The sequence below is a fragment of the Pelodiscus sinensis genome, chromosome 3 (genome assembly GCF_049634645.1).
Source record: "Pelodiscus sinensis isolate JC-2024 chromosome 3, ASM4963464v1, whole genome shotgun sequence".
In the NCBI taxonomy this organism is placed as follows: Eukaryota; Metazoa; Chordata; order Testudines; family Trionychidae; genus Pelodiscus; species Pelodiscus sinensis.
In genome coordinates this window covers 107,883,043-107,908,172 of record NC_134713.1, presented here as the reverse complement: position 1 = coordinate 107,908,172, position 25,130 = coordinate 107,883,043, and the positions used below count along the sequence as shown (strand labels likewise).

Here is a 25,130-nt window from a genome sequence, read left to right as displayed (position 1 = left end):
GCAAATTCAGTTCCATACCTGTGATTGGTTAGGTACACCACTACACCGTGTTGGAGCTGAATGAGATTAGAATTACAAACAGGTAGGGAAGTTCTCCTAATCTGAGTTAATATTCCTTTTATTTGTAGTTCACCTCATTTAAATGTGAATCAAATCAAAACAATTCTTAAATTAATAATGCAAAGAATAGACTACCCCACAGACTGATGAAATCAATATAACCTGATAAGAATTTCTAACAATTCACTATTTTGTTGGCATTCTTTTCATTACACGTGAATTCATCTTTTTCCATGTCTCTATGTATCACTGTTAGTCATGTTAATTTTTGTCAGTGTCCATTTTCTTTGTACTATTTTTTTCCAGCATGCAGGTGCTTAACTCAGAAGAGGATTCAGAAAAATAAATTAGCTTGTTAAGTAATAATAGACAGACATTATATCAACAGCTGAGGAAAATAATGCATATGTAAGAAATTTTAATATTGAAGAGTATGGAGGGACCTATTTACGTTATCTAATGCAATATGCTATCACTAGAAAATGCTAATTCCAACCTGTTTTCAGAATGAAATCGTTCACTTCCATAAAAATGTAAGTAGGTGTAATGAGGATATTAGGATTCTTGTTTTGATAGTGAGAAAATAAAAATAAACTTTAAAAACTGACTAGAAAGGAATGGGAAGAGCTATTGGTAACAGGGAGAGCTATCGGGTACTAGAAAGAAGGAAGCAGATTACATGAGTTCCAGTAGGGCTCGGTTTGCTCCAATATAGAAACTTTTGGAAAGTAAGTGGGTTCTTGAGAGTGTGGCTCTACTTAGAGTTGACTAGCTCATCTTGCTGTTCTGTCATGACATTGTTAAATTCAGTAGGCTTCCTCATTCGAACTGCAGTGTGAAAAATGATGTGTAAGCAGGTGATCTAGGGTTTAGTAACTAGCAAACAGAAGTGTATGGATTTATCTAAGATGACTAAAGAAGTGGTAGATCAAGTGACTGAATGGGCTAATGAAAAGAGATGGTTCTAGTAAAGTAAAACATATACAATGGTACCAGTTAAGTGGCAAGATAGAAAGGATTTGTGATGAAAGTGCAGCAAATCAGTTTCTTTGGATTTCTCAAGATCAAACACATTACCAAATGAAACATTGTAGATTGAAGTGGAAGGAGAGAACACTGTGTAATAATCCTGTGAGTGAGTCATTGCATTGTTGCCATACGTGAAAACATTGGCATGATGGTAATTTATGTTCCTGCTTCAGGCCTGTCAACAGCATCTTCATTCAGAAGAATCGTTTTTCAATTGTTAAAGCACCACCTACCCTAAAAAACCAGCAAAGATGAAAAGACAATGACTTGAACTTAATAAAAAACACCTGTAGTTTTCAAACAGATTCTGTAAAAGTAGCAGAAAATACTAAATCAATGAAGCAAAGCACTCCAACCTGTGAGTAATTTAAACATTTAGGTCCACTGGTAGATGCTGCAAATGAGGAATCAGAACAAATGTTAAAGGTAGAAAAAACCCAATACTATTGATATTTGAGCACAATTTTTAGCTGAAACTGAGAAATGACCTGTTAAAGGATACAAGCATTCATCCATACTGGGAAAGCACACATTCCTATATAAAAATAATGATTGTATTTGATAAAATAGAATTGCAGTTATTGTGTTTGAGTTGCTGAAGACGCATTCAGCAAAAAACATGAAAAGGCATTTGCCATTTGGTCAGACAAAGGATAAAACTGAAGACAATTTCTGAAAATGAAAACTGAGACAATTTCTGAAGTGCAAACATCCTAAAAGTTTAACCCAGGTTACCCAAACAGACTTAGTTTCTTAGGGAATTTAGGGACCTTGAGGGTTAGACAACAGTTGAGAGGAGGTTTTGAAGATGTAACTTTCAGACTTAAGTGCCTAAATTGTCAACTAAGCATCTAAGTCTCTTTTTGGATCTAGCTTTTTATTTTTAGCACTTTCAGATTGTCCACAGGTCATAATGTCTCAGATTCAGAAAACAACATTAGTAAAAGTATATCAGTATCAAAGGGCAGATATACAAGAGGTATGCCTGGATACAACACGTAGGCACATATTGGGGGAGGGGAATGGAAGAGATGTTGAAATTCTCAAAAACCTGGCTGTCAGTAGTTTCATTTCTATCCAGTGCTATAACTGGTCAGAACATAGGAAAAGCCTGAAAGTTTCTGAAAAAAAATCCATTTTTATTGACTTTTTTGAGCAGCTCTATTAGTTAAACTGGAGAGTTGATTACTGAATTCTTACATTTTATTTTCAGGATTGTAAGCTTTTCATCTGGGTTAATGCAAGTGTCTTTATGTTTGAAGAACAAATATACCTGTGAGGCCAATCATATATTCTATGATTTATTTTTCATTTTATAAAATATGTGAGGGTGCTGCTAGATTTGTTCAATGTTGGATTTTTTTTCCTGGTTGAGAAAAAAAATATGAACAACTGCTCCAACAGAATACCTTGTTTACATTTTCCATGGTTCCACACTAATGAAAAAATAAAGGTTTATCTTTATTTATGCTTCAGTATCAGTGAAAGCTATGCAAGAACAACTATTCTGAAAATACTTATAATACAGTCTTCAGCTGGTGTCTGTAGCAGAGCAATGCAATGGGCAAACTAGTGAGTTATCAATGCACAAATTTATTGAAAAGTTTCTGTCTTCTTGGCTGCAGGATAATTTATACAAGTTGTAACAATTATGAAAGAGGTTAAACAAGGAAATACAACGATGCAGACTGGCAATAATGAAATAACGGTGTGAGCAATTCATGAATGCCACTTGGAATTATGGGATTGGGACAATAATATCTGTACTCTTCTTGTTAGGCATCTTTTGCTAGTGGAAATGAAAGACATAGGAATTCAAATCTTGCCCCTTCCCACCCCCAACACTAAATAAAAAAGTTACTTCCAACCCTGAAAGTTTGCAGTTCAAATGGTTATTTCAACAGGATCCTGCACTATCTACTCTTCTGCTAAATCAACAACTGATAAAGCCCCATATCCACTGCCAAAATGTTCTCCTCCCTGTGGCCAGAATGCATGATTGGTACATACAATCCATTCTCAGCTGCATGACTGAAATACTTCATTTCATTGGGATAGTGCTGGAGTGCTAGCAACCCAGACGTCTGGATGGTTTAAGCAATTAAGGAATGCTCATTCACATCATCAGAGAGTTTGTGTTTAGGAGCTTGGGAAAAAATATACTTTCTGATTGCAGATTTTCCTACCTAACTGATCTTATCTTACTTCATAGCCTCATTCATAACTAGAAATCTCTGAAATATCACAGGATTTGTAAAGATCTTCAACTAGAGGAATAAAGAGGAGGAACCAGACAGAAAATAAAGGAAAGAGTGCAGGTGAGAGGTGAAATTTTGTGACACTTTGGCACCTCTGAGACTGAGAATTTCTCCCATTGTGGGGTTAATCCTGTTAGGTTCTAGGCACCCACAACTCACATTGTAATCAGTGGCATTTGTGGATGCCCAGTACCTCTGTCATGCATGGCATTTTTCTGGATCCAACTCAGGAAAAGCAAGAGTAACTCCTTCCTCTCCTATGTCCTTGATTGCAAAGAAATTCAGCAACAAACGGAGGAGGGAGGAAAAGAGAAGGAGTAGAGAAGGTAATTGTCCTTTTACATATGTCAATGACAAAACCAATACAGTACTATGTAACAAAATGCAGTATTCGTGTCTGCGTTTCCAAAAGGATGGACAATGTGGAAAGGTAGCAAAAATGCTTTACTCAAGGAATTCAATCTCTATAGTTTCTGATAATCAAGAAGTGATTTGATTATGATTTATAAGTACTTTCATGGGGTGTGAATAGTAGGTATTGAAGGATTCTATAATCTAGCAGAGACAGGCAAACAAGAATGAATGGTTGGAAGTTAATGTTAGACAAAAATCAAACACAGTATTTAACAATTGGAGCAAACTACCAAGAAAAGTTCATTAACTTTTGGAGTCCATAACTCATGACTAGATGACTTTCTGGAATTGTGTTTTAACTAACAATGTATTAGTAAAGGGGGGGGGGGCAAACTACAACCTGTGGGCCACATTGGCCCATCAGACCATACAATCAGGCCTCTGAGCTCCTGCCACTGAGGTAAAGTCTGGGCAACTGTTCTAAGAGAAGCCAAGACAACTCCTAGGCAGCACAGCAAGCAGGCTAGCTTCTGCTCCCTCTGCTTCTGCACCTAATCCTGCAGTCTCAGCTCCCCCAGTGCCTAGGCATCTCACACTCCATGCCACCAGACCTAGTGCTCTGGGAGGCACAACTGTAGGATAGTCAGAGGTTGGAAAGGAGGCAGTGTTTGGGGGAGGGGGAAGTGGGAGTTGGGCCAAACTTGGCTGTTTGGGAGGCATAGTCCCCCAGCTTCCCATGACAGTAAGCCCAACTCCTAGGCAGCAGAGCAGGACCAATCCCAGTCTCCTAAGTGCCAGCCTCCTTATTTTCCAGCCAGTTACCAGGGTCAGATCCTCCATTCTCCTACAGCCCCACCTTTAACACAGAGCCTTGAAACTGCCATTATAGAGCCTTCCCATGCCACGCCCCATAGAGTCTCCCTCTCCCACCTCAATAACATCTGTAGTCATGGCCCGCCATACATTTTCTGTACCCAGAAATGGCCCTCAGGCCAAAAAGTTTGCCCATCCCTGAAATAGAGGGACAAATGGGTAAAATTCTACAGCATATATTCTAAGACTAACTTGATATAGTGTCTCTTCTGGCTTTAAATCCATGAACAGAGAAATACACCTTAGGGTACGTCTAAACTACAAGCCTCTTTCGAAAGAGGCTTTTTCGAAATTATCTCGCAAAAAAAGCCTCTTTCAAAAAAGAGCGTCTAGACAACAAAAATATTTTTTTAAAAAACTGGCTCACTTTTTCAAAAGAGTCTAGATGCTCTCTTTCAAAAAAGCCCTGTTTTCATGCAATAGCGCCTTTTTTCGAAAGATGGCTTTCAAAAAAAGGTGTTATTCCTCATAGAATGAGGTTTACCGTCTTCAACAAAACCGCCACGTTCTTTCGATTTACGGTCAACAGACGCGGCAGTAGTCTAGATGCAGGTAACGTTTTTTTTTTAAAAAAAGGCCACTTTTTTCGAAAAAACCCTGTAGTCTAGACACTCCCTTACTGTGGCTGCTTCTAATGCTAGAATAGACTTTTAGATATAAAAATGTTACCTTTCAGGTCACTTCCCATGGGAAAAGCAAGGTAGAAAAAACAGGTCTATGGGTTTTAAAAAGCCTGACCTGTTCTGGCAAACTTTGAAACTCAGCAATGCTTAAACAAGATGCAGGAGGTAAAGAAAAGGGGGAAATGGAAGAAGAAGAGGAGAACACCAAATCTATGAATATATGCAAGTCAAACCATTTTTCCTCCTTTATCTTATTGAAAAAGATAGAGAATAAATGGAACTGGTTTATAATTACAAGCATATGTTTGGATTCTTTATTACTGCATTTAGAACACAGGAAGTTCAACTCTTAGAAACAGAAATCACTAAGTGGCTGTTCTTACCAAAGCACCCCCCTAGAGGTCTTACAGAATTAGAAACAGAAAATAAAATAGCTAAAACCTTTTTAAGACCTCTAGCCAATTCATTACAGCATGTGATGAGCTCTCTTAATTATGTCAGCCAGTGACCAATATATATATATTTTTTAATTTAAGGAATCTTAATGGTTTTAACAGATTCTCTTAGCTCTAGCATACTCTCAATCTGAAACATTTCTAATTATTCTGGTGGAATGTCCCTGATAAAAGAACCACTCCTACCATACCTCTGGATTCAAGGTCAGTCAAATCAGCGCATCCCTGCTCATAACGCCTACAGTTTGCATGCCTTTGAAAAGTAAAACACCTTTATATCACCAAGCCAGACATGCAACGGATTGTCATTGTATTATCTGTTTTGCATTCTTCTCCAATATTTGAAAATATTCTAAGGACTCATTATTTATAGAAAATCCCTAACCAGGTGACACTAAAATAGTAATTGGGATATAAACTGCCGAAAGACTTAAAATACAAAATTACAGGATAAACTTGATACTGCCATTATTGGCTCCTGCTGCTGCTGAATCAAAAAAGAAACATGTACAATGTAGGAGTTCAAGGAAGCAGTAGAGCATCCAATACAGGCTGTATTTTGAGCTTTCAGCTATTTGACATAAGAAAGAGTCATCCAAAGGCTGCAAAACATCTCCTAAGCCATTTCAGTCACTATGGGATAAACACAAGCAGTTCACCATCACTATTTGACCTTACTTACCAAGAAACCAATTGCCAATTATTTGAATTTAATCCATTAGTGAAAAAGTGAGCACATTAATAAAACCCACAAGGATAACAGACCAAAAATGTGCTATGTTCATTTAATTGATATTTGTAAATAACTTGTATATAGTAGCATTAATTACAACTCTGAACATTTTGAAAACAAAATCTTCAGCTGGTATCGCACTGTGCTCTGCTATGAAACCTTTGAGAAGGGGAAGAAAAAAGACCTCTACTGATTAATCAGTCTGGTTCTGCAGTATTTTAATCTGTTTCATTTAAATACAATGAAATAAATAATATTATTTAAAAAGTGCTACATAGTGTTCAACATGCATATACCTGCATCCCATCTCATTTATGTCATTACGATTTCCTTGTATGGATCTAAGGGAATTTCTCTCTCTCTCCCCACACACATACAGTGGATCATTCACAACTACCACTGCAAACAAAGTTTATAGCACGTCACAGGATTAGGCTCATGCATGAAACTCTTTTTCATAAGTCACCTAACTTACATAATTAGGTGTATTTTTGTGAATGTGTTTCGCTAATTTAACTATTTTAAAAGTATGTAAATTTTCATCACAATAATTTATTTCATATTTGCCTATCTTAGTGCACAGCAAAGAGTGTTCCGCGGCTCAGTCCATAAAGTATGGATCTGGATCAACATTTTCCCAATGTATTCAGTTAGGATTTTACATTGAGATCATTTTCGAGCTATAACAGCATTGAAAAAAGAAATAGCATTAGAAGTAATTAAACTGTCACTAATTTTATGTACCTACTTCTCAATAACAAGTATAGCATGCTTTTCAGTCTTTGTCCATTAAAAAAGTTAATTCCTAGAAAAAGAGCAATTTATAACAAATACCAATTACTTAAAATAAGGACCAATTTATAACAAAGTAAAGCATCATAACACTATTAAAAAGAGTACTGTTTCTAATAGGACTATTGAGAATCCTGACTACCAATAGGGACACACATGTGTGAGTGATCTTGGGATGTTGTCCATTTGCACCACTAATGGGAAAACAGCCCCTCCAGGAAGAATAATTTGTGGAGGAAATGAAAATACAGGACCTCTCCTGAACACTTATTCAAGGTACCTTCACTCACCTGGCTAGATCCACTGACATCAAGAGAACTGCATGAAAGAAAGAATGATTGAATGACAGAAAAAGATATTGGGGAAAAAAGCATGTTTGAAATTATAGGATAAAAATGAAGATTAGACATATTCTGAACCTTCCAAAACAATTATTGTTATTAAGGCAATATAAAAGCTTAGGTGGGGTCTGGGTGACCTGTTAAGAAAAATTGCAAGTTAACTTATATTTCTTTGCCAGGCATAATTTTGTGTTAATTATCTCAAAGCCAATACATATTCCAAAATGCTCTGGGATTAAAACTGCTTAAAAAAGAGAAATACAGAATTATTATTTCCAGTGTCCTCACACAACATACACACACACATTTTCAGGCTAAAATGGACTATCATGATCATCTAGTCTGACCTGCACTTTGCAGGTCACAGAACCTCACCCACCCACTCCTGTAATTTACCCGTATATGCTGACTGAATTACTGAAGATTTTGAATCTTGATTTAAATAATTCAAATTAGGGAGTCCAACTTTTACTCTAGTTCAGACCAGCAAGTAACCTGTGCCCTAAGCCAGAGGGAAAAAAAGGCAAAAACCTCCTAGGGATTCTGCCAGTCTGACCCACAGGAAAATTACTTCCTGACCTCAAACATAGCAATCCATTAGACCCCAGCATGCAGGCAAGACCCACCAACTAGACAGATAGGAAAATAATTCTTTGTAATAATTCAGAGATCTCCCCATCCTGTGTCCCATTACCAGCCTTCGGAGATGCTTACTAATAGCAATTAGAGAGAGGCCACATGCCATTGTAGGCAATCTCATCATGCCACCCCTTCCATAGACTTAACAAGCTCAGCTTGGTAATATATTAGACTTATTGCACCCAGTATTTCTCTTGGAAGTCTGTTCCAGAATTTTATTCCTCTGATAGGGAATAACCTTAATTTAATTTCAAGCCTAAACATCTTCATGTGTAGTTTATATCCATTTGTTCTTGTGCCAACACTGGTCCTTAATTTAAGTAATTGGTAATATGGTTGGCAATCTTTCATAGGGTGTGGTTTTTGGTTGTTACTGCCACAACTGAGTGCTCTCTCCTTTTTTCCCCTCTTACTGTGATACTAAGGGGGCATCTACACAGCAGCCCAAATTTGAAATAAAATATGCAATTTGAGCTGCGCAAATTACGTATCTTATTTCGAAACTATTTCAAAATAGCTTATTTTGAAATTTGGTATATCTACACAGTGTTAAATTTTGAAACCATCCCTTATCCCTCATGCAACGAGGTTTACCAGGATGGTGAAATAGCACATCCACTATTTCGAAAAATATTTCAAAATAACGGGCAGCTTATGTAGACATGGGGTACCTCGAAATAGCTGAGCAGTGTAGATTTACCCTAAGCAGCCTTCTGGCCATGCAAAAATTACTTATCATGACAAATGCACTTGATAGAATAATTTGGATTATTTATTAAGTTCTAACAATTTATTTAGATGCTAAGGGGTTGTTTTTTTAAGTTCTGATACACAAATAATTCATTACCATCTGACCTGCATTTGTAATAACCAAGTCGAACACAGTGCTACAGAATGAATAGAATGTTGAGCACCATGCACAGACTGACTTCAGCATATAGACTCAAGACCTAAGGGCAAAGGATATGATGACAAAAAGGGGGTGAGGAAAATCTAAATTTTTCCAGTTTAGATATGTCATCATGATATTGTTGTAAACATCAATGATATGGAAAAGAGGGTGTTCAGGACATGAAAAAGCAGATAGGATGAGCACAGGGTAACACTCACGCAAGTTCCTACCACTGCAATAAACCCAATTCCCAACTCATCTATACAAGTGACACCATCACCTAACCACATAAGCCACAACATCAAAAGCTCATACAACATGCACATTCTCTGATGTGATCTAGGCCATCAAGTGCCAGCAATGCCATTCTGCCAATGTTTATTGCCCAGACTGGAGAGTCTCTACGACAAAGGATAAATGGACACAAATCAGATTTTAGGAACTGTAACACACACCTGTAGGGGAAAGTTTTAACCTGCATGGGCACTCATTAATGGATTTAAAAGTAGCAGTTTTTCTCCAAAGGAATTTCACAAGCCAACTACAGAAAGAGAGTGTGGAATTGATATGCAAATTTGACACTTTCCTTCAGGCTTAACAAAGACACCAACGGGGTGGCCCATTATAAAACCAGTCTACATGTAACTGACATCAACAGCTAAGTACGGGACACTCAATTAGCCTCATTAGCACCTACACTGCTATTAACAGGTACATGTTTTTCTTTCTTCTTTCTTTTTCTGTTATAATTCTGATCGTCCTCCTTTTTTTTTTCCACTCAAGCTCATCTGAAGTGGGTTTTGCCCAGGAAAGCTCATGGTACTTGTGACATAGTGGGGTTTATGTTCACTTTTTAGGTGGTGGGTGATTCCTACTGTCCTGTGCTGTTCTGTTGTAACTCTGTGTGTATGTGTGCCTCACTTTCCCTGGGCACTGCACTCGTGTCCAGCTGGGGATGGGAATGTTGGGTGTGGCTCTCGCTGAGGGGAGGCTGCCCTTACCTGCCCCATTTTAGCACATACACAACAATACTCAGGCTGACCTGTAATCTGAGTCTGAGTGGAGGGAGCAACTAGGTGACACCTTGCCCAGGATTCTGAGCGAAGGCAGGTCAGAGCTGCTTCCAGGCTGGGGGACGAGTTGCTGGGTGTGTGAGCTCTGTTATATGGCAGAGGATGCAAGGAGGGGGCCCAGGGTGCTGGCTCTTGGCCCCCGTCTTCCCAGGTTGGATTGTACTAATTGCTTCTGGTTCCTGTGTTGACAAGTCTGTGCTACACTGTGTCCATGTCAACAAATAAACCTTCTCTTCTGCTTGTTGACTGAGAGTCACATTTGACTGCAGTTGGCGGTGCAGGGCTCAGTGACTCCCTCACACTCTGTGACAATACTATATATTTGTTTTGTTAGTCTCTGAGGTGCCACAAGACTACTCGTTCTATCACTATAACAGTTTATCTCAAAGTGGGCTGCTATTCTCATTGGCTAGAAATGGCAAACTGGAGCCCATGAGAGCTGCGAGGTTCTGTAGCTATGGGGCCTTTATATAAACAAAGCAGAGTGGCCCATTAGCAGCTTTCCCAAAGCAAGCCCACAGCCCGCTTTGAGAAACAATGCACTATAATACCAATACTTTCAGAAGTACTAGCCATAGGTAGTACTAGGCAGTGATACCTCATTTTGCAGTTGTGTATTTGATTATTTTCCTAAGTGAAGTAATCATTGAATTCAGACCAGTTCTCCAATTTATCAAGGCTAGTTCTAATCCTTCAAGTGTTTGAACCCCTCCCAGCTTTGTGTCATCTGCAAATTTTATAAACATTCTCCTCTACTCCATTATTCAAGTAATTAATTAAAATGACAACTAGAACCAGATCCAGGAATGTCCACAGCAGGACTCCGCTACATATTCCCTCCCAGTTTTCCAACAAGCATTGATAACCACTCTTTAAATACAGTCTTTCAACCAGTTATGCACCCACCTCATAAAAATTACATCCAGACCACATATCCCTAGTTTGCTATGAGAATATGTCATATGGAACTGTATGTTAAAAATTTAGCTATAGCATGCCTCCTGCTCCTCCCACCTATCCACTAACCCAGTAACCCTGATAAAGGAGCCAATTGGGCTGGCTTGGCATGATTTGTTCTTAAAAAAATCTATGCCTGATACTCCTTGTAAGTCCATTATCCTCACGATGCATACAGATTGTTTGTACAGTAAGTTGTTTTTCCAGTATTTTTCAGTATTTTTCCAGGTATCATATTTAAGCTCACTAGCCTATAATTGCCAGGGCCCTCGTTCTTCTCCTTTTAAAAGATCGATACTAAGTTTTTCCTTCTCCAATCCTCTGGAACCTCACCCATTTTTTAGGAATTCTCAGAGGTAATTGTGATGGGTTCTGAGATTGCTTTAATTAGTTCCTTAAAACTTTAAGGTTAATTTTATCAAGCCCTTCCAACTTAAATACATTTAATTTATCTCAATATTCTTTAACCTATTTTGGCTTGCATTCCTTCTGCCTTGTTGTTAATATGAATTGTGTTAAGTACCCTTCTTAATGAAAAAAGCAAAATGGCATTATAAACCTCTCCCTCCTATATGTCATCAGTAATTAGCTTTCCTTCCCTGCAAAGTAGAACACTTACCACTCTCCTTCAAATTTCTATAACTCCTAATGTAATTTAACAACCTTTTATTATTGCCTTTTATGTTCCTTTATAGGTGTAACTAATTTTGTGTCTTAGCCTTTGACTTTTATCCCTAACATGTGCATGCTCTTTTGTGTTCCTCCTTAGCAATTTGTTAATAATTCTATATTTTTATTTTTAAGGTCAATAAAGAATACCTGATGGAGCCATGCTGGCCTCTAAATATTCTTTCTATTTTTCCTTGAAATTTGGATTGAGACAATATTAAAGGCACATCTTCAAACTGAGAAACTGCCAGCTCTTCTTTTTCCCCTTATATTTTTTCTATTACACCTACCCACCAGTTCTCAGTTTATTAGTGTGGGTAGGTGTAATAGAAAAAATGTATTACATGTATTGTCCTTCCTTCATAATCACTTTCACCCTGATAGCCTGGCATATTCAGATTCACTAGCAATTCCCTCCTGTTAGTCAGAATCAGGCCTAACCTGTCTGTTTCCCTGATTACTTCCTTCACTTTCTGAAATGAAATGTTGTCTCCAATACAGTCCAATAACTTACTGGAAATTTTGGTTTTTGTCATATTTTTAAACATACCTGGGTAGTTAAATTTCCCATTACAACTAGGTCTTATATTTTGGATATTTCAGTTATTTGTTCAAGAAATACCTCATTGTCTTCCTGATTTAGTAGTCTGTAGGAGTCCTCCACTATGACATCACTCCTTTTTTTTAACCCCTTTTATTTTTTTCAACTGGTCTGCCTCTCACCATCTCATGGACCTCAGAATAAGTCTATTTATTCTTGATGTATAAAGCAAAACCTTCTTCCATTTATCCAGCCAGTCCTTCCTGAACAAACTAACAAACTATGCTCCTTCATACCAATATTCTAGTCATGAGTCACATACTATGTCTCTGTCTTAATAGAAGACTATTAAACAAATTAAGGAAAGAAGGGATTTCCTGCATAACAACACAAGGTCAAAGAATTTCACCTGATAATCGCTGCATCATTACTTCTCTTTGATCTATAATATTCCATCCAAAAAAAATACCCGTGATTGATTTAAAGACTTTAGGGTGTTCCAAAAGTTATTTATTTTTGCTGTTAAAAATATGAAATTCATATCTAGTCTGAATTTATCTAGTTTCAACTTTCAGCCATTTAATTTCATGTCTATTTTTTCTGTCAAATTAAGAGAACTCTATTAGAAATATCTTCCCTTTGTAAGTACTTGTACATCATGATCAAGTTACTTCTTAACCTTCCCTTAGATAAATAGACTGAGTTTCTTTAAGTGGCTCATTGCAAAGCATATTTTTCAGACTTCAAATCACTCTTGTAGCACATTTTCTCAATTTTTCAATAAAGTAGTAAGTTCTGACATTCAAGTCTGCAAACTTCCTAAATGAGTGCTCTGTCACTTGAGTTCAAGTATTGGCTGCATGATATAAGACAAATGAGGAGCATCTTTTCTATTTTATCCTCCTCTCTTCAGAAGTGGCAATGAAATGAGATAGCTTAACATCCTTTATATCTCTTCATTTATATCTTAGAGCTATGAATGTTTATAGAGAAGGCCAATTCATTGGAAGAGCAGTGGCCCAATAAAGAACATATGAATAGAACTAGGTACAAATTGTTTCTGCTCTGTGAAAATTTGATTGTATGTGAGAATCCCATACTGAATCAGGAGAATGTCGAAAATTCTCAAAATGTTCAAGAACTAAAACTCCAGAATATTCATTTTCAGTAATCAAAAGGTTCAAATAATTTTGAAGTGTTTTCATTTTGAAATATTTTCCTTGTTTCGGGAATTTTTATTTTTTTCCCTTCTTTCATGGTCTCTATTCTAAAATTTTGAAATGAAAAGTTGCTTTAGCTCAAAAACCTGAAACTTTCTGGATTGACAACATTAAAATACAGCCAGTTTGATAGTATCAAAACTTTCTATTTTAACTGAAAATATTACAAGTCAGGCACAGAGTAATTTATTAAATCCAACATTATTTCATGAGCAGTTTCAGTTTAGACAAAATCGATTGAGAGTGGGAGAATTTTCTGACCAAATCTACAAATGAATTCTTTCACAGATATTTCTCCATACTCTGTAATGTAGACAATGCAAACTGCAGGAACTGAAACACACAATATTTCACATAAGAGCCTTTCCATCCATCTCTTCCATGTATTCAGCAAAAACAATAATTTTCTATGCCACCTGTAACTAATGACTCAAATGGTAAACATTTAATTATGGAATCTGTCATATAAACAAACTTATGTTAATTCATTTAATTTATCAAGAGAACTTAATTTCACCATGTCTCCCTCTCGCCCCCCTTATAACTGAGCCATGCCTTTGTTAATTTTACTAAGATAATATAGATGAGCTTAGGAAAGCAGAAATAAAAGTGATTAGTAATCAATCACTACCACTGAAATCCTTCCACCAATGTAATTGAAAAATTACAAAAACACTTTTCCTCCAAAAACATGAGAGGTTTTGCTCAGGACATTTCCCTCATGTAAGTGGTAGCTGTGCAAAGAGACAATAGCCTTGTGACAGGAGATTATTCTATGTTTAGGTCAAAACTTGTGTGAAAACAGCTACAAGAGTCTGCTGTGCTCAAATGAGCAGGAAATCTCAAACGTATAGAGGCCACCCACATTTTACGCATGGTAGGCTGTATTCAGAAAGAATCTGAGTTGTTTCAGGCTGTGTCTAAATTATCAAGTTCTATCGGAAAAAGATATGCAAATTACAAACCGCAACTTGTATATCTTTTTCTGCTTTTCTTCCGAAAGAGGCTTTTCCGACAAATGGCCCATTTATACTGAGCCAAATGTCATGGGAAAAAGCTTCTTTGGGAACATCCCTTCTCTTTTGAAAAGGAAAAAATTAAAAACAACAAATAGACTAGTAGCACCTTAAAGACTAACAAAACATGTAGATGGTATCATGAGCTTTTGTGGGTGCAACCCCCTTCTTTAGATGATTTCCTTTTCAAAATAGATTGTGTTCTGCAAATAGTTTGGATGGGAGTGATATGGAGAGAGTCACCCTCATGTTGTTGTTTTTACTTTTATGGCTGTTGGTTTGTCTTGCCACTTTGTATCACACAGGAAAATCCTGTCACAAAAAACAACAACCCCAAAAATGCATTGCCCAGGTAAATACCCATAGAATAAATTGCACCTGAGAAAAGTAAAATTGAAATATAGAAGTTAAAGCTACTGAATGACACCCAGGAATGTTGTGGGTGTAAAGTTTATGTTGGGCAAATCATTTGACTTCCTGATATTTAATTCAGCTCTGCTCCAAATTTGGATAGGTATTTTGAAAAGAAAACGTCTCCTTTATTCTATTTGCATTCAAAAGAGGTGATGCCTTGGACTATCTTTCTTAATCTAGCACTGAATTTTATAAGAATATATCAGTCAGTAAGAATTAAGGTGCACTCTGACAGGGAACTCAGAAGAAAGGGTTGTTTCAGATAAGGAGTATTTATTTAAAGAGATGTGCACTGTATATGGGCAAAGAGAAGGCAGGAGGAAGAAAGAGAACAACCCAGCAGCATTGAACAGGATTTGGCTTAGTGTTTTATTTTAAATTAAATTCCTTACCAGTGCCATGATGAGACATACACAAGCCCCAAGATAGATGGGAGAGGTGTTTTGTTTGTTTTAATCTTGGACTGATTAATTATAATGTTACTAGTACATTTATATAATTTACCAAACAGGGACATAAATACATTCAGATGAGCATGGTGGTTGTCAGTTCGTGAAAGAGACTGTTTTGTTCTTCAGGAATCAATCTGTAGTCTCAGCACCTTCACAAGCACACAGTTCCCTGGGAATAAAGAACTTGCCAGTACACTTCCCCAAATTATTACCTTGAATGCTTCTTTTGAAGAAGGCCTTACAGCCCTCGCAAGACCAGACTCCATAATGATATCCTGAAGCATAGTCATTGCAGACAGCACAGTAACGGGTTTCCTTGGTGGATTCCATGGACAGGCTGCCCTTTTCACTGGTGCTGGACATCCTCTCCCTGCTCCCTTGGCGCCTGTTATCTGAGCTTGGCCTGTAAAATGAACATTCGGTGAATGCATTGACATTAAAAAGTCTCATCCTCCCCCAAAAGCTATGAGGCTCTAAGAGAGAATAGCATGCCTATGTTTCCAAATACCAGTATGTCAACCTGGTGGCACTCTCTCTTGTTTCCAGCTGCTGAGCTACATTACAAGATAAACACTTTAACATTATTTTTACAGGTAAGCAATTGCCAGAGACGTGTTATGTGACCCCAAAGCGGAAAGGAGGAAAAGGAATAGGAATGGAAATGATCTGGGGACTGCAAATGGGAGGGAAAGTGGCCATTGAGACATCTTGTTGAGACATGGTCCACACAATGAAAATATTGAACCACAAAGCTATTTTGAGAAATAGAATGCAATGGGCTGACACAGAATCATGAACCAATATCACTAAAATTATTTGTGTTACTATTTAACATTTTATCCACTTACCAAATAAAAGCTTATTTAATTTTCAATTCTTGAACAGGTGTCAGTTATCTTACCAGGATCACATGACTTTGTCCTAGCCAACTACATTGTGCTTCTGAATCTAACAAATCAGACCTTCCCTCCAGGTTTCTCCTTTAAGGGCTGACATTTTGTTCTTTTCCCCACTTACTGCAGCAAAAATTCCTGTTTTGTTTTGTTTTTTAAATGAGACATCTGGAACAAACAGTAACTTTGAGCTCCTAGCCAAAACTCTGGAACAATTCTCCAAAGACTCCCAGTCTCAAATTCCATCTTCCTTTCAACTAGCTAAAATCCCCCCAATTTCTCCTGCCACTGTCCTATCTCCCAAGTATCCACCCAAAATTTCCTGGAAACATTCCCACACCACTCCCAACTGCTACCACTCATACCTGTCAAAACTCTTGTGCCTTCCCTAACCAAATTAATTGACATTGAACTGGCAATCAACTACTTGTGACTTACGGAAGTCGAAAACAGCTGTGAACAGTGAAATGCTGATATGCCAGAACTCTGGCTTTCTGGAGGTTCTAGAAAGTATGAAAGTGTCAGAATTCCTGACACCCTAAGTATGACCAAAATATGCAAAGTAACATGCTTTCGGATGTAATTCAAATTTAAAAGGAGATGATATTGGTTAAAAATTTATACAGTAGTATCCATTTATTTATATAGTAGTAACCATTCTTCCTCCCTTCTTAGGTCTACTTTTAACATTTTCTATTTTTTCCCTCATGCCACACTTAGAGGCATCATTTATTGTCCTTCATTGCTATGATTTTTCCCTTTGAAGCTGTTTTACCTCAGTGTCTCATTTAATTACATCCCTTGTATCATGTCACTTGACTATTACTTCTAACATGTTGCCTAGATTTATAATAGGTAAATGAAGTTGAGAACTAATTAAACCTGCATTTTTTTAAATTTCCCTATATCCTTCTACCACATCAAAGCTGCCAGACTATCCCTTCCCTTCCAACATATGCAGTTGCCAAACCTACTGATACCATTACATAGTAAAGGAGAAGAGACACCTCCACAATCCAGTTTCGCTGCTTTTCTGAGATTCCAAACTTTCCCAGTGGGCCAATTGGAAGGGAAAATACTTCACAGTAACAGGGCCAGCTGAAGAAGTGGGTAGTGCTGGCAGGGAAAAGGAAGACTAGTTTGGAATTGTAAGCAGAATTCATGGCTTAACCCTGCCTCAGTGTGAACACAGATCTTTCTTCTTGTCCCCTACCCTCAGCAGCCTCAACATAATTCAGGAAATTAACTGGAAGGATTTTCTGAAGTTTTCAGCGAATTCCAATGAAAATAAAAAATAATCAAAATACCTATGGCCATATTTTAACAATGATACCCTATACACCAGTTTAGGTGGATGAGATTATGCTTTTTATTATTAATTACAATGATTAATAGATTTCAAGTCTGAAAGGGATAATTATGATCATCTAATCTGATCTCCTGTGTAGAGGCCAGGTGTTACAAAGTATTTTATATAATAGACACTCAATAAAGTTTGAGGATAATACCAAGCTGGGAGGGATTGCAAATGAGGGACAGGATTAATATTCAAAATTATCTGGAAAACTGGAAAATGATTTTTTGTAAATAGGATGAAATTCAATATGGACAAATGCAAAGTACTCCTCTTATGAGGGAACAATCAGTTGCACACATATAACATGGGAAATGACTGCCAAGGAAGGAGTATGGCAAAAAGGGATCTGGAAGTCACAGTGAATCACAATCTAAATATGAGTGAACAGTGTAACACTGTTGCAAAAAAAGGGGGGGGGGGAGAGGGGACACAACGTCCGGGATGTATTACCAGAAGTGTTGTGAGGAAGACACAAAACAATTCTTCCAATTTACTCCTAGAATAACAGGACAGATGTGGACAAATTGGAGAAAGTTCAAGGAAGAGCAAGAAAAATTATTAAAGGTCTAGAAAATGTGTCCTATGAGGGAAGACTGAAAAAACTGCATTTGTTTAATGTGGAAAAGAGAAGATTCAGGATATAACCATTTTCAAGTACATTAATGATTTAGATGGAGACAGGAGCAATTATTCTCTGAAATCACTGATAACAGGACAATAAATGAGCTTAAATTGCAGCAAGGGATGTTTAGGTTAGACATTGGGAAAAACTTCCTGTCCAAGTGATTAAACACTAGAACACATTTCCCAGGGAAGTTATGGAATCTCCATCACTGGAGATTTTTAAGAGCAGGTTAGACAAACATCTGTCAGGGTGGTCTAGATATACCTTAGTACTGCCATAAGTGAAAGGACTGTACTAGATGACCACTCAAAGTCCCTTCCAGTCCTATGTCTCTATGAAGCTAAGCAGATTGAGCTCCTTAAGTCTATCACTATCAGGCATGTTTTCCAATCCTTTGATCCATATCATGGTCACTTTTCTGAAGCCTCTCCAAATTTAAAGACCCACTTCTTAAACTGTGGACACCCAAAATGGAATAGTATTCCATCAGCAGTGGCATCAGTGCCAAAAGCAGAGTAGCAGAACCTCTCTGTTCTTCCTCGAGATTTTCCTATCTACATATCCAAGGTTTGCAGCAGCCCTTTAGGCCACTGTGTTGTGTGGTAGAAGGTCCCAATCTGCTGATTATTCACCATGACCCTCAAATCCTTTTCAGGGTCATTGCTTCCCAGGATAGAGGCCCCTATCCTGTAAGTATGGCCAAATTCTACATTTACATTTGTCTCATTAAAATGTACAGTGTGCTTTATCAAGTTTACCAAGTAATGTAGATCTCAATTTATAGTCTGAATTATTTCCCACTCCACCTGTTTGTAGGTCACCTGCAAACTTTATCAATGGTGATTTTATGGTTTTTTTCAGGTCATTGATATAAATGTTAACTAGTATAGGATGAAGGACCAATCCCTGCTTCTGCTCAGTGATGATTCTCCATTTACAAGTATATTGAGATCTGTTAGCCAGTTTTAAACTAATTTAAATATATACCATTTTCGATCATTCAAGGTTGCTGTGGTGCGGGGGAGGGAGTTAACCAAAACACTGAGTAATATCAAGTCAAATGCCTTACATAGGTCTACGTATGTTCCATCAGCACTATTACCTTTATCGACACATTTGTAATCCTATCAAAAGAAAAAAAAAGGTTGTTTGACATGATCTATTTTCCAAAGATACATGCTAATTGGCATTAGAACATTACACACCTTTCTTTTTCTTATTGAGTCCCATATCAACCACTCTGTTACCTTCCCCAGTTTCAATGTGCCTTGCCTCAGCTTCCCTAATAACAGAAACAGTTGCAAGAGAGAAACACAGTGTCTCCACTGTGGGAATTCCTACAGCTGTGAACCACTCATGGGAATGAGTGTTAACTGAACCAAAAGTGGGATTAAATGTTTCATTGCTATTGCCACGTGCTAATTACTGCTGAACCACTTGTCCCAAATAGCAAGCATCAAATGTTTGCCAGCTATTCTAATTCAGCTGTACAGGGCTTACTGCAGTTAAGGACAAGTCACTTTTTAAAAAGGCTGCAGTAAAAGGCATCATTATTTCAGCAAACATTTGGAGACCTTCAATCATCAGGGTAGTCTACCAAACCATTTTAGATCACACCACCTAAGTCATGTAAGAGCCTAAATCCTATTAATGGTCTTTGGACCAGGCCTTATTCTCTACATTCTACATTCATACTGGAGCTCACCGAACACACCTTAATGATGCCTTCAGTGGTTCCCATGTTTGAAATAGGTTAGGATTTCCCAGTGACAGTGAATTTAAGCAGAGTTTTTGAAAGGTTCAAAGCCTCATTAATAAATACATATACCTAAGGTTCTTTCTTCATTGTGTTTTTGATGGGATAAGAACGATTTTATTTTTTACCAAAATGTTCATGTCATTTCTGGAAAATGCATGAATAAACTGTAATATTGCAACAGTCTTCTTATCTTGTTAGTTACAGAATCATATAGCACTAAGACCAAAATGGAAGCAAGAATGCATGGGATGAAGATTGAAGTGAGTCAGAATTTATGACTGTGTGCACCTGACATTATGCTCATATTATAGACAGCTGCTTTTTCTACTCCATAATTTGGGATTGCTCCATTTTGGTTTGGATTCAAAATTATATTTAAAAATCTGAAGCAATACTGCCATATATCATTCGGTTGCTTCCAAACATTGCATCAAGATTCTTGGGTGTGGTTTAATGCTGTTGTAACATGAATATCATGCATAAAAAAAGCCCCAGAAATCTACAGCTGAATCTTGGTAATTCACTATGACTATTGAAACCCATTGCAAATTAATAAACTCGGGGAAATACAAATAAGCAAATACTTAAAGTGGAGATAATGTGTCATAGACTATGCTTTGTTTATTTGACAAGTATGGTTTAGTTTTAATTATTTATGTTATTATTTATTGTATTATTTATATAAATACATTTCAAGGCAGGTTATCAAATTAATAGTAATATTTTCTGCAGTATAATTTGCAAGTATAATGGACTTATAAGAACACCACCCTTCACTATAGCACAACTTTACCTGAAATGTGGAATCAGAACATCTTTGTGTCAAATTTAAGGATGTGAAGATTAATAAAGTGCAAATGAGAATGAAGATACAGTGCCTTATTAACATACTGCCTTAACAATCCATCTTTAAATAGATTGATAGGACCTTCCAAATTTATGACTTAGAAAGAGACCTCACATGGCTCTTACGTGGCTTCTGATAGGGTACATACTGTGCAAAGCCCTGAATGGGTTAATGTGGGACTCAAGAGGCCAATTATCCAGCCGGGCTGCTACTGGAAGGTGGGCCAAACTTAATTTAGCATGAGTCCCAGCTAGGTGATTAAGCAGAGGAACTCTAGAGCAGAAGGAGGCTGTAGTCCCAGAGAAATTTTGCAGTCCCTCCATAGGAGGTAGAAAGGTCAGAAAGAGTCCCAGAGGAGAGGAGGTGAGAAGCCTCCTCTCTCCAGAAAGCAGCCTGAAAAGAAGGCTGAGAAGGAGAAGGGGTGGGGAGGACAGGTTTCTCCAGGAGCAAACTGAAAGCCTAGCTGACAAGGGGCCCCTGATGACTCCCGAGTGAGGGGAGGAATGTGCCAGGACTAACATCATGGCGTTGACAAGGGGCAGTCCTTAGCAGCAGTGGCAACTGCAGAGTGGAAGGAGTTTTATATATTAGGCAGACTATCGTCAAGGGCTTAGGTAGAGTCAGTAGCTCCAGAAAGGGCAGGACTAAAAAATGATCTGGCTGAAAGGCTAGGGTGCTCTTTTGGCCAAAGTTGGCTAAAGGACAGTGGAGGAAACTGAGGCAAACGGCGCTGTAATGCCACATTCATCCAGGAGGGGGTAGTTGAGGAAGCAACTTTGTATATCATCTCAATATTGTGCAAGCCATACGACTGTAACAGATCCAAGAAAACATTTCAGGGCCACCCAGAGTGGGGGGCAAGTGGGGCAATTTGCCCCAGACTCCGGGCCCTACAGGGGTCCCCACGAGAATGTCTGAAGTCTGAGGTCTGAGACAGGGAGTGCCAGGAAGGGGCCCCCAAAATTGCTTTGCCCCAAGCCCCCTGAATCCTCTGGGCGGCCCTGCAACATTTGGGCCATATCAAAGATGAATTTTCTGAAATGAGTGACTTTCAGAATAGTCTTACATCACATCTCTTATTAAAAGTTGCTGCATATATCATAGCTGTGAGATGTAGATGGAACAACTACGAAGGTAGATAAGGCCTTGTCCCGGGATTAATCTCTGTGTCTGCATCTAGATTGGCATGATTTTCCGCAAATGCTTTTAACAGAAAAGTTTTCCGTTAAAAGCATTTTCAGAACAAAGCGTCTAGATTGGCACGGACGCTTTTCCGCAAAAGCTCTTCTTACGGAAAAGTGTCCGTGCCAATCTAGACGCGCTTTTCCACAAAAAAGCCCCGATCGCCATTTTCATGATCAGGGCTTTTTTGCAGAAAACAAATCTGAGCTGTTTACACTGGCCCTTTTGCGCAAAAGCTTTGCGCAAAAGGGACTTTTGCCTGAACAGGAGCAGAATAGTATTTCCGCAGAAGCACTAATTTCTTACAGTAGGAAGTCAGTGCTTTTACGGAAATTCAAGCGGCCAGTGTAGACAGCTGGCAAGTTTTTCTGGGAAAAGCGGCTGATTTTCTGGAAAAACTGGCCAGTCTAGACACAGCCTGTGTGTGGGTGTGTGCAGGTGTGTGCACGCACGTGCATATCTATGTGTGTCTTAAGGCATTTGGACACTGGATGGCACTGATATGTGAAGAAATCAGTTTACTCCTTAGAGATGTGGAAACATCAGCAGTTGAAAGGATATTATAAGACTGAGGCTACAAAACTGAGTTTTCTTCTAGCTGTGGTATAAAAATGGTGATCCACACCTAGATCTACAATACTTGAAAAGAAATGGTCCAACCCTGAGCTTCAAAACTAATGGGAAACTAAGAAAAAATCCTTACTGACTGTCACAACATACCTGAAACTATGTACACACTCCACAGATGTATAAAGTAGTGTTATCCAATATTATATTCTCCAGTGAATGTACTGAACCCCAACTGGTTAAACTTCACGGGCATAGTACAAGACGACAAATACTAGAGATGTGATTCACATAGAGTAATGCTCTAAGCAGGCTCTACTACAGTACAATATGGGAGGAATTCATCAAAAGAATGAAATTGCTACTGAACAACAATATAGATGTTGCTGTTTCATTTATTTACTTACATAGATATCCACTGCATCTATGAGCACATTCTCTACGCATTACATTTTTGTAACGACAGATTAATAGTGCAATAAATCTTTAAAACAAATCTCCAGGAGAGCCCAACAATACAATCTAAAGGCATACTGCATTGTTAGACTCTCCATCCCTCCCAGAAACATCACCACTCAAACATCCCAGCTCTTGTCCATCACAATGAGAAGCAAACTGCACTGCCACAGACCTTGCACCAGAAATATGCTGCTGCCAACCCCTCCCACTTATTGCAGAGGCCTCAATGTCACAGCTCAGTGGCTAGCGACTGGGCAGCATGAAGCGCAGATGCAATGTGCTCCCCGCAAGAAACCACATTTGGCAGGAGATACAGTTCAGAATGATTTTCAAGAGTAGCCTCACAAAGAGCACATTACAACAATCTGACCAAGAGGTATCAAAAGCACTGATGATAGCACCATGTCCATTCCAAAAGAGAAGGACACAGCCTTTGTGTGACTTTTGGAACTGAAAATGAAAGGTTCCCCATTGTACAAAGCAACACATTGGACTTTTATGATTTAAATTGAAAATATTCTCTGGATTTGTATTATGACCAGATTATACTCAATAGGTGATTGGAAAAAGCCACTGTTGTCTCTCTGTCCAGTCTATTTTATAACTCCTTTCTGTAACAGGCTAGCAAAATCTATTCAGAAAGCATCTTGCAAGCAGGTTGTTCCTGCTGACTCACAAAGGCAAACAGCGCTTATTAACTCTGCCCCGGCTATACTAAATGGGGAGTCTCTTTAGGCTGAGGGCTTTAGGCTCTGGGTTGGAGATGTCCTGCAGTAAAATCCTAGGAACAGCCTAGTTCAGATGAGAAAACGTGGGCTGAATTGCGTGTTATGTTAGTGTTGTTTCAACTGCCAATAAAAAAGCAACCCCAGAAAGAGGGGTCAGTTTGGAATCTAACCCAGGATCTCTATGACCTGTGCTAAAATGAGGTAGGAATTCAATCTGTTCACAACCAAGATAAGAGGGTGGTTCTCAGGGCTTGCTGAGAGAAAGGGGACACTTGTTATGGAGCAAGAGAGATGCAAGTTTATGGGATTCCCAGATTTGCAAACAGGACTTGTTCACATTTACAGGATTAGACTAATGTTCTGTGCCTATCACACCTAAAAACCAAGACCCATTTCAAATGTAACAGGTCTAGATGGGATAATGTGTAGTGTACAGCTTTATTCATCACGAGTATGTATTGTTCTACTATCCAAAATAGAATTAATACGATTCTAGAATATCAATTTCATTTGATACAAAAAGGCCCCCGAGGTTTCCAGAGTTGTAGTCCTGGTTTAGTATATCATTTATTAATCTAGCCTACACTAGGATGCCCTAGTTTCACCTGAAGAAGCGGTGGTGCCCACAAAATCTCATGATACCATCTACATGTTTTCTTAGTCTTTAAGGTGCTGCTAGACTATTCGTTGTTTTTTATGTTTTTCCAGTTACAGACTAACTTGGCTACCCCTTTGAAGCTTTTTTTGAAGGACAGTTTCAGTGTCTCAAACACCTTCAGTTAAAACCATATTTTGTCTAAGTTTCACAGGATCCAGACTAGTAACCAGCCGATGCACTCCAAGAGTAACTCCCTGCTGCAGTCATGCCATAAGTACCTTTCTCTGCCAACCTCTTCCTCTCTGAACCATGCCAGCCCCCTGCCTGTGTGTATGAAGCACAACATGAGACAATCCACAATTCATTGCAGAGAAGCATGCCACATTTGATAAAGAAGCAGCTGACAGAGAAGGTTGCAGCACAACTGGCCCTCCTGTCACAGATTTGACTGGATCTGGCAGCAGTAAAAAGTATAGCTAGGGCTTTGATAGTCGAGGAAGCAGGAATCTGAGCAGTAGCATTAAGGGCCAACAGAAGCAGCTGTGCCCAGACTGTTGAAATAGGGGGACCTGACAACAGAACACCAAATGCCTCTGAAGGGAAACAAAATGAGGTGCCCATGTAAGCAGTATAAAAGAAGGAAGTGAATCTGAAAGATAATAAAAAATACATGTACTTGTCAATCCCCAGCTTCCCAGACCATGTTGTGCCTCTCTCTGTCATA

General features: G+C 38.3%; 1 protein-coding gene across 7 annotated transcripts in view; it reads right to left on the bottom strand.

Moving 5' to 3' along the window:
- ESR1 (estrogen receptor 1) overlaps positions 1-25,130 on the bottom strand; it is a 297,806-nt gene that overhangs the window by 151,424 nt on the left and 121,252 nt on the right. For all 7 annotated transcript variants that reach the window (XM_014569514.3, XM_006114974.4, XM_075924467.1 and 4 more), the window contains one exon: positions 15,604-15,794. In XM_014569514.3, the coding sequence (XP_014425000.1) occupies positions 15,604-15,794 (191 nt within the window). The remainder of the gene's footprint in view (positions 1-15,603; positions 15,795-25,130) is intronic.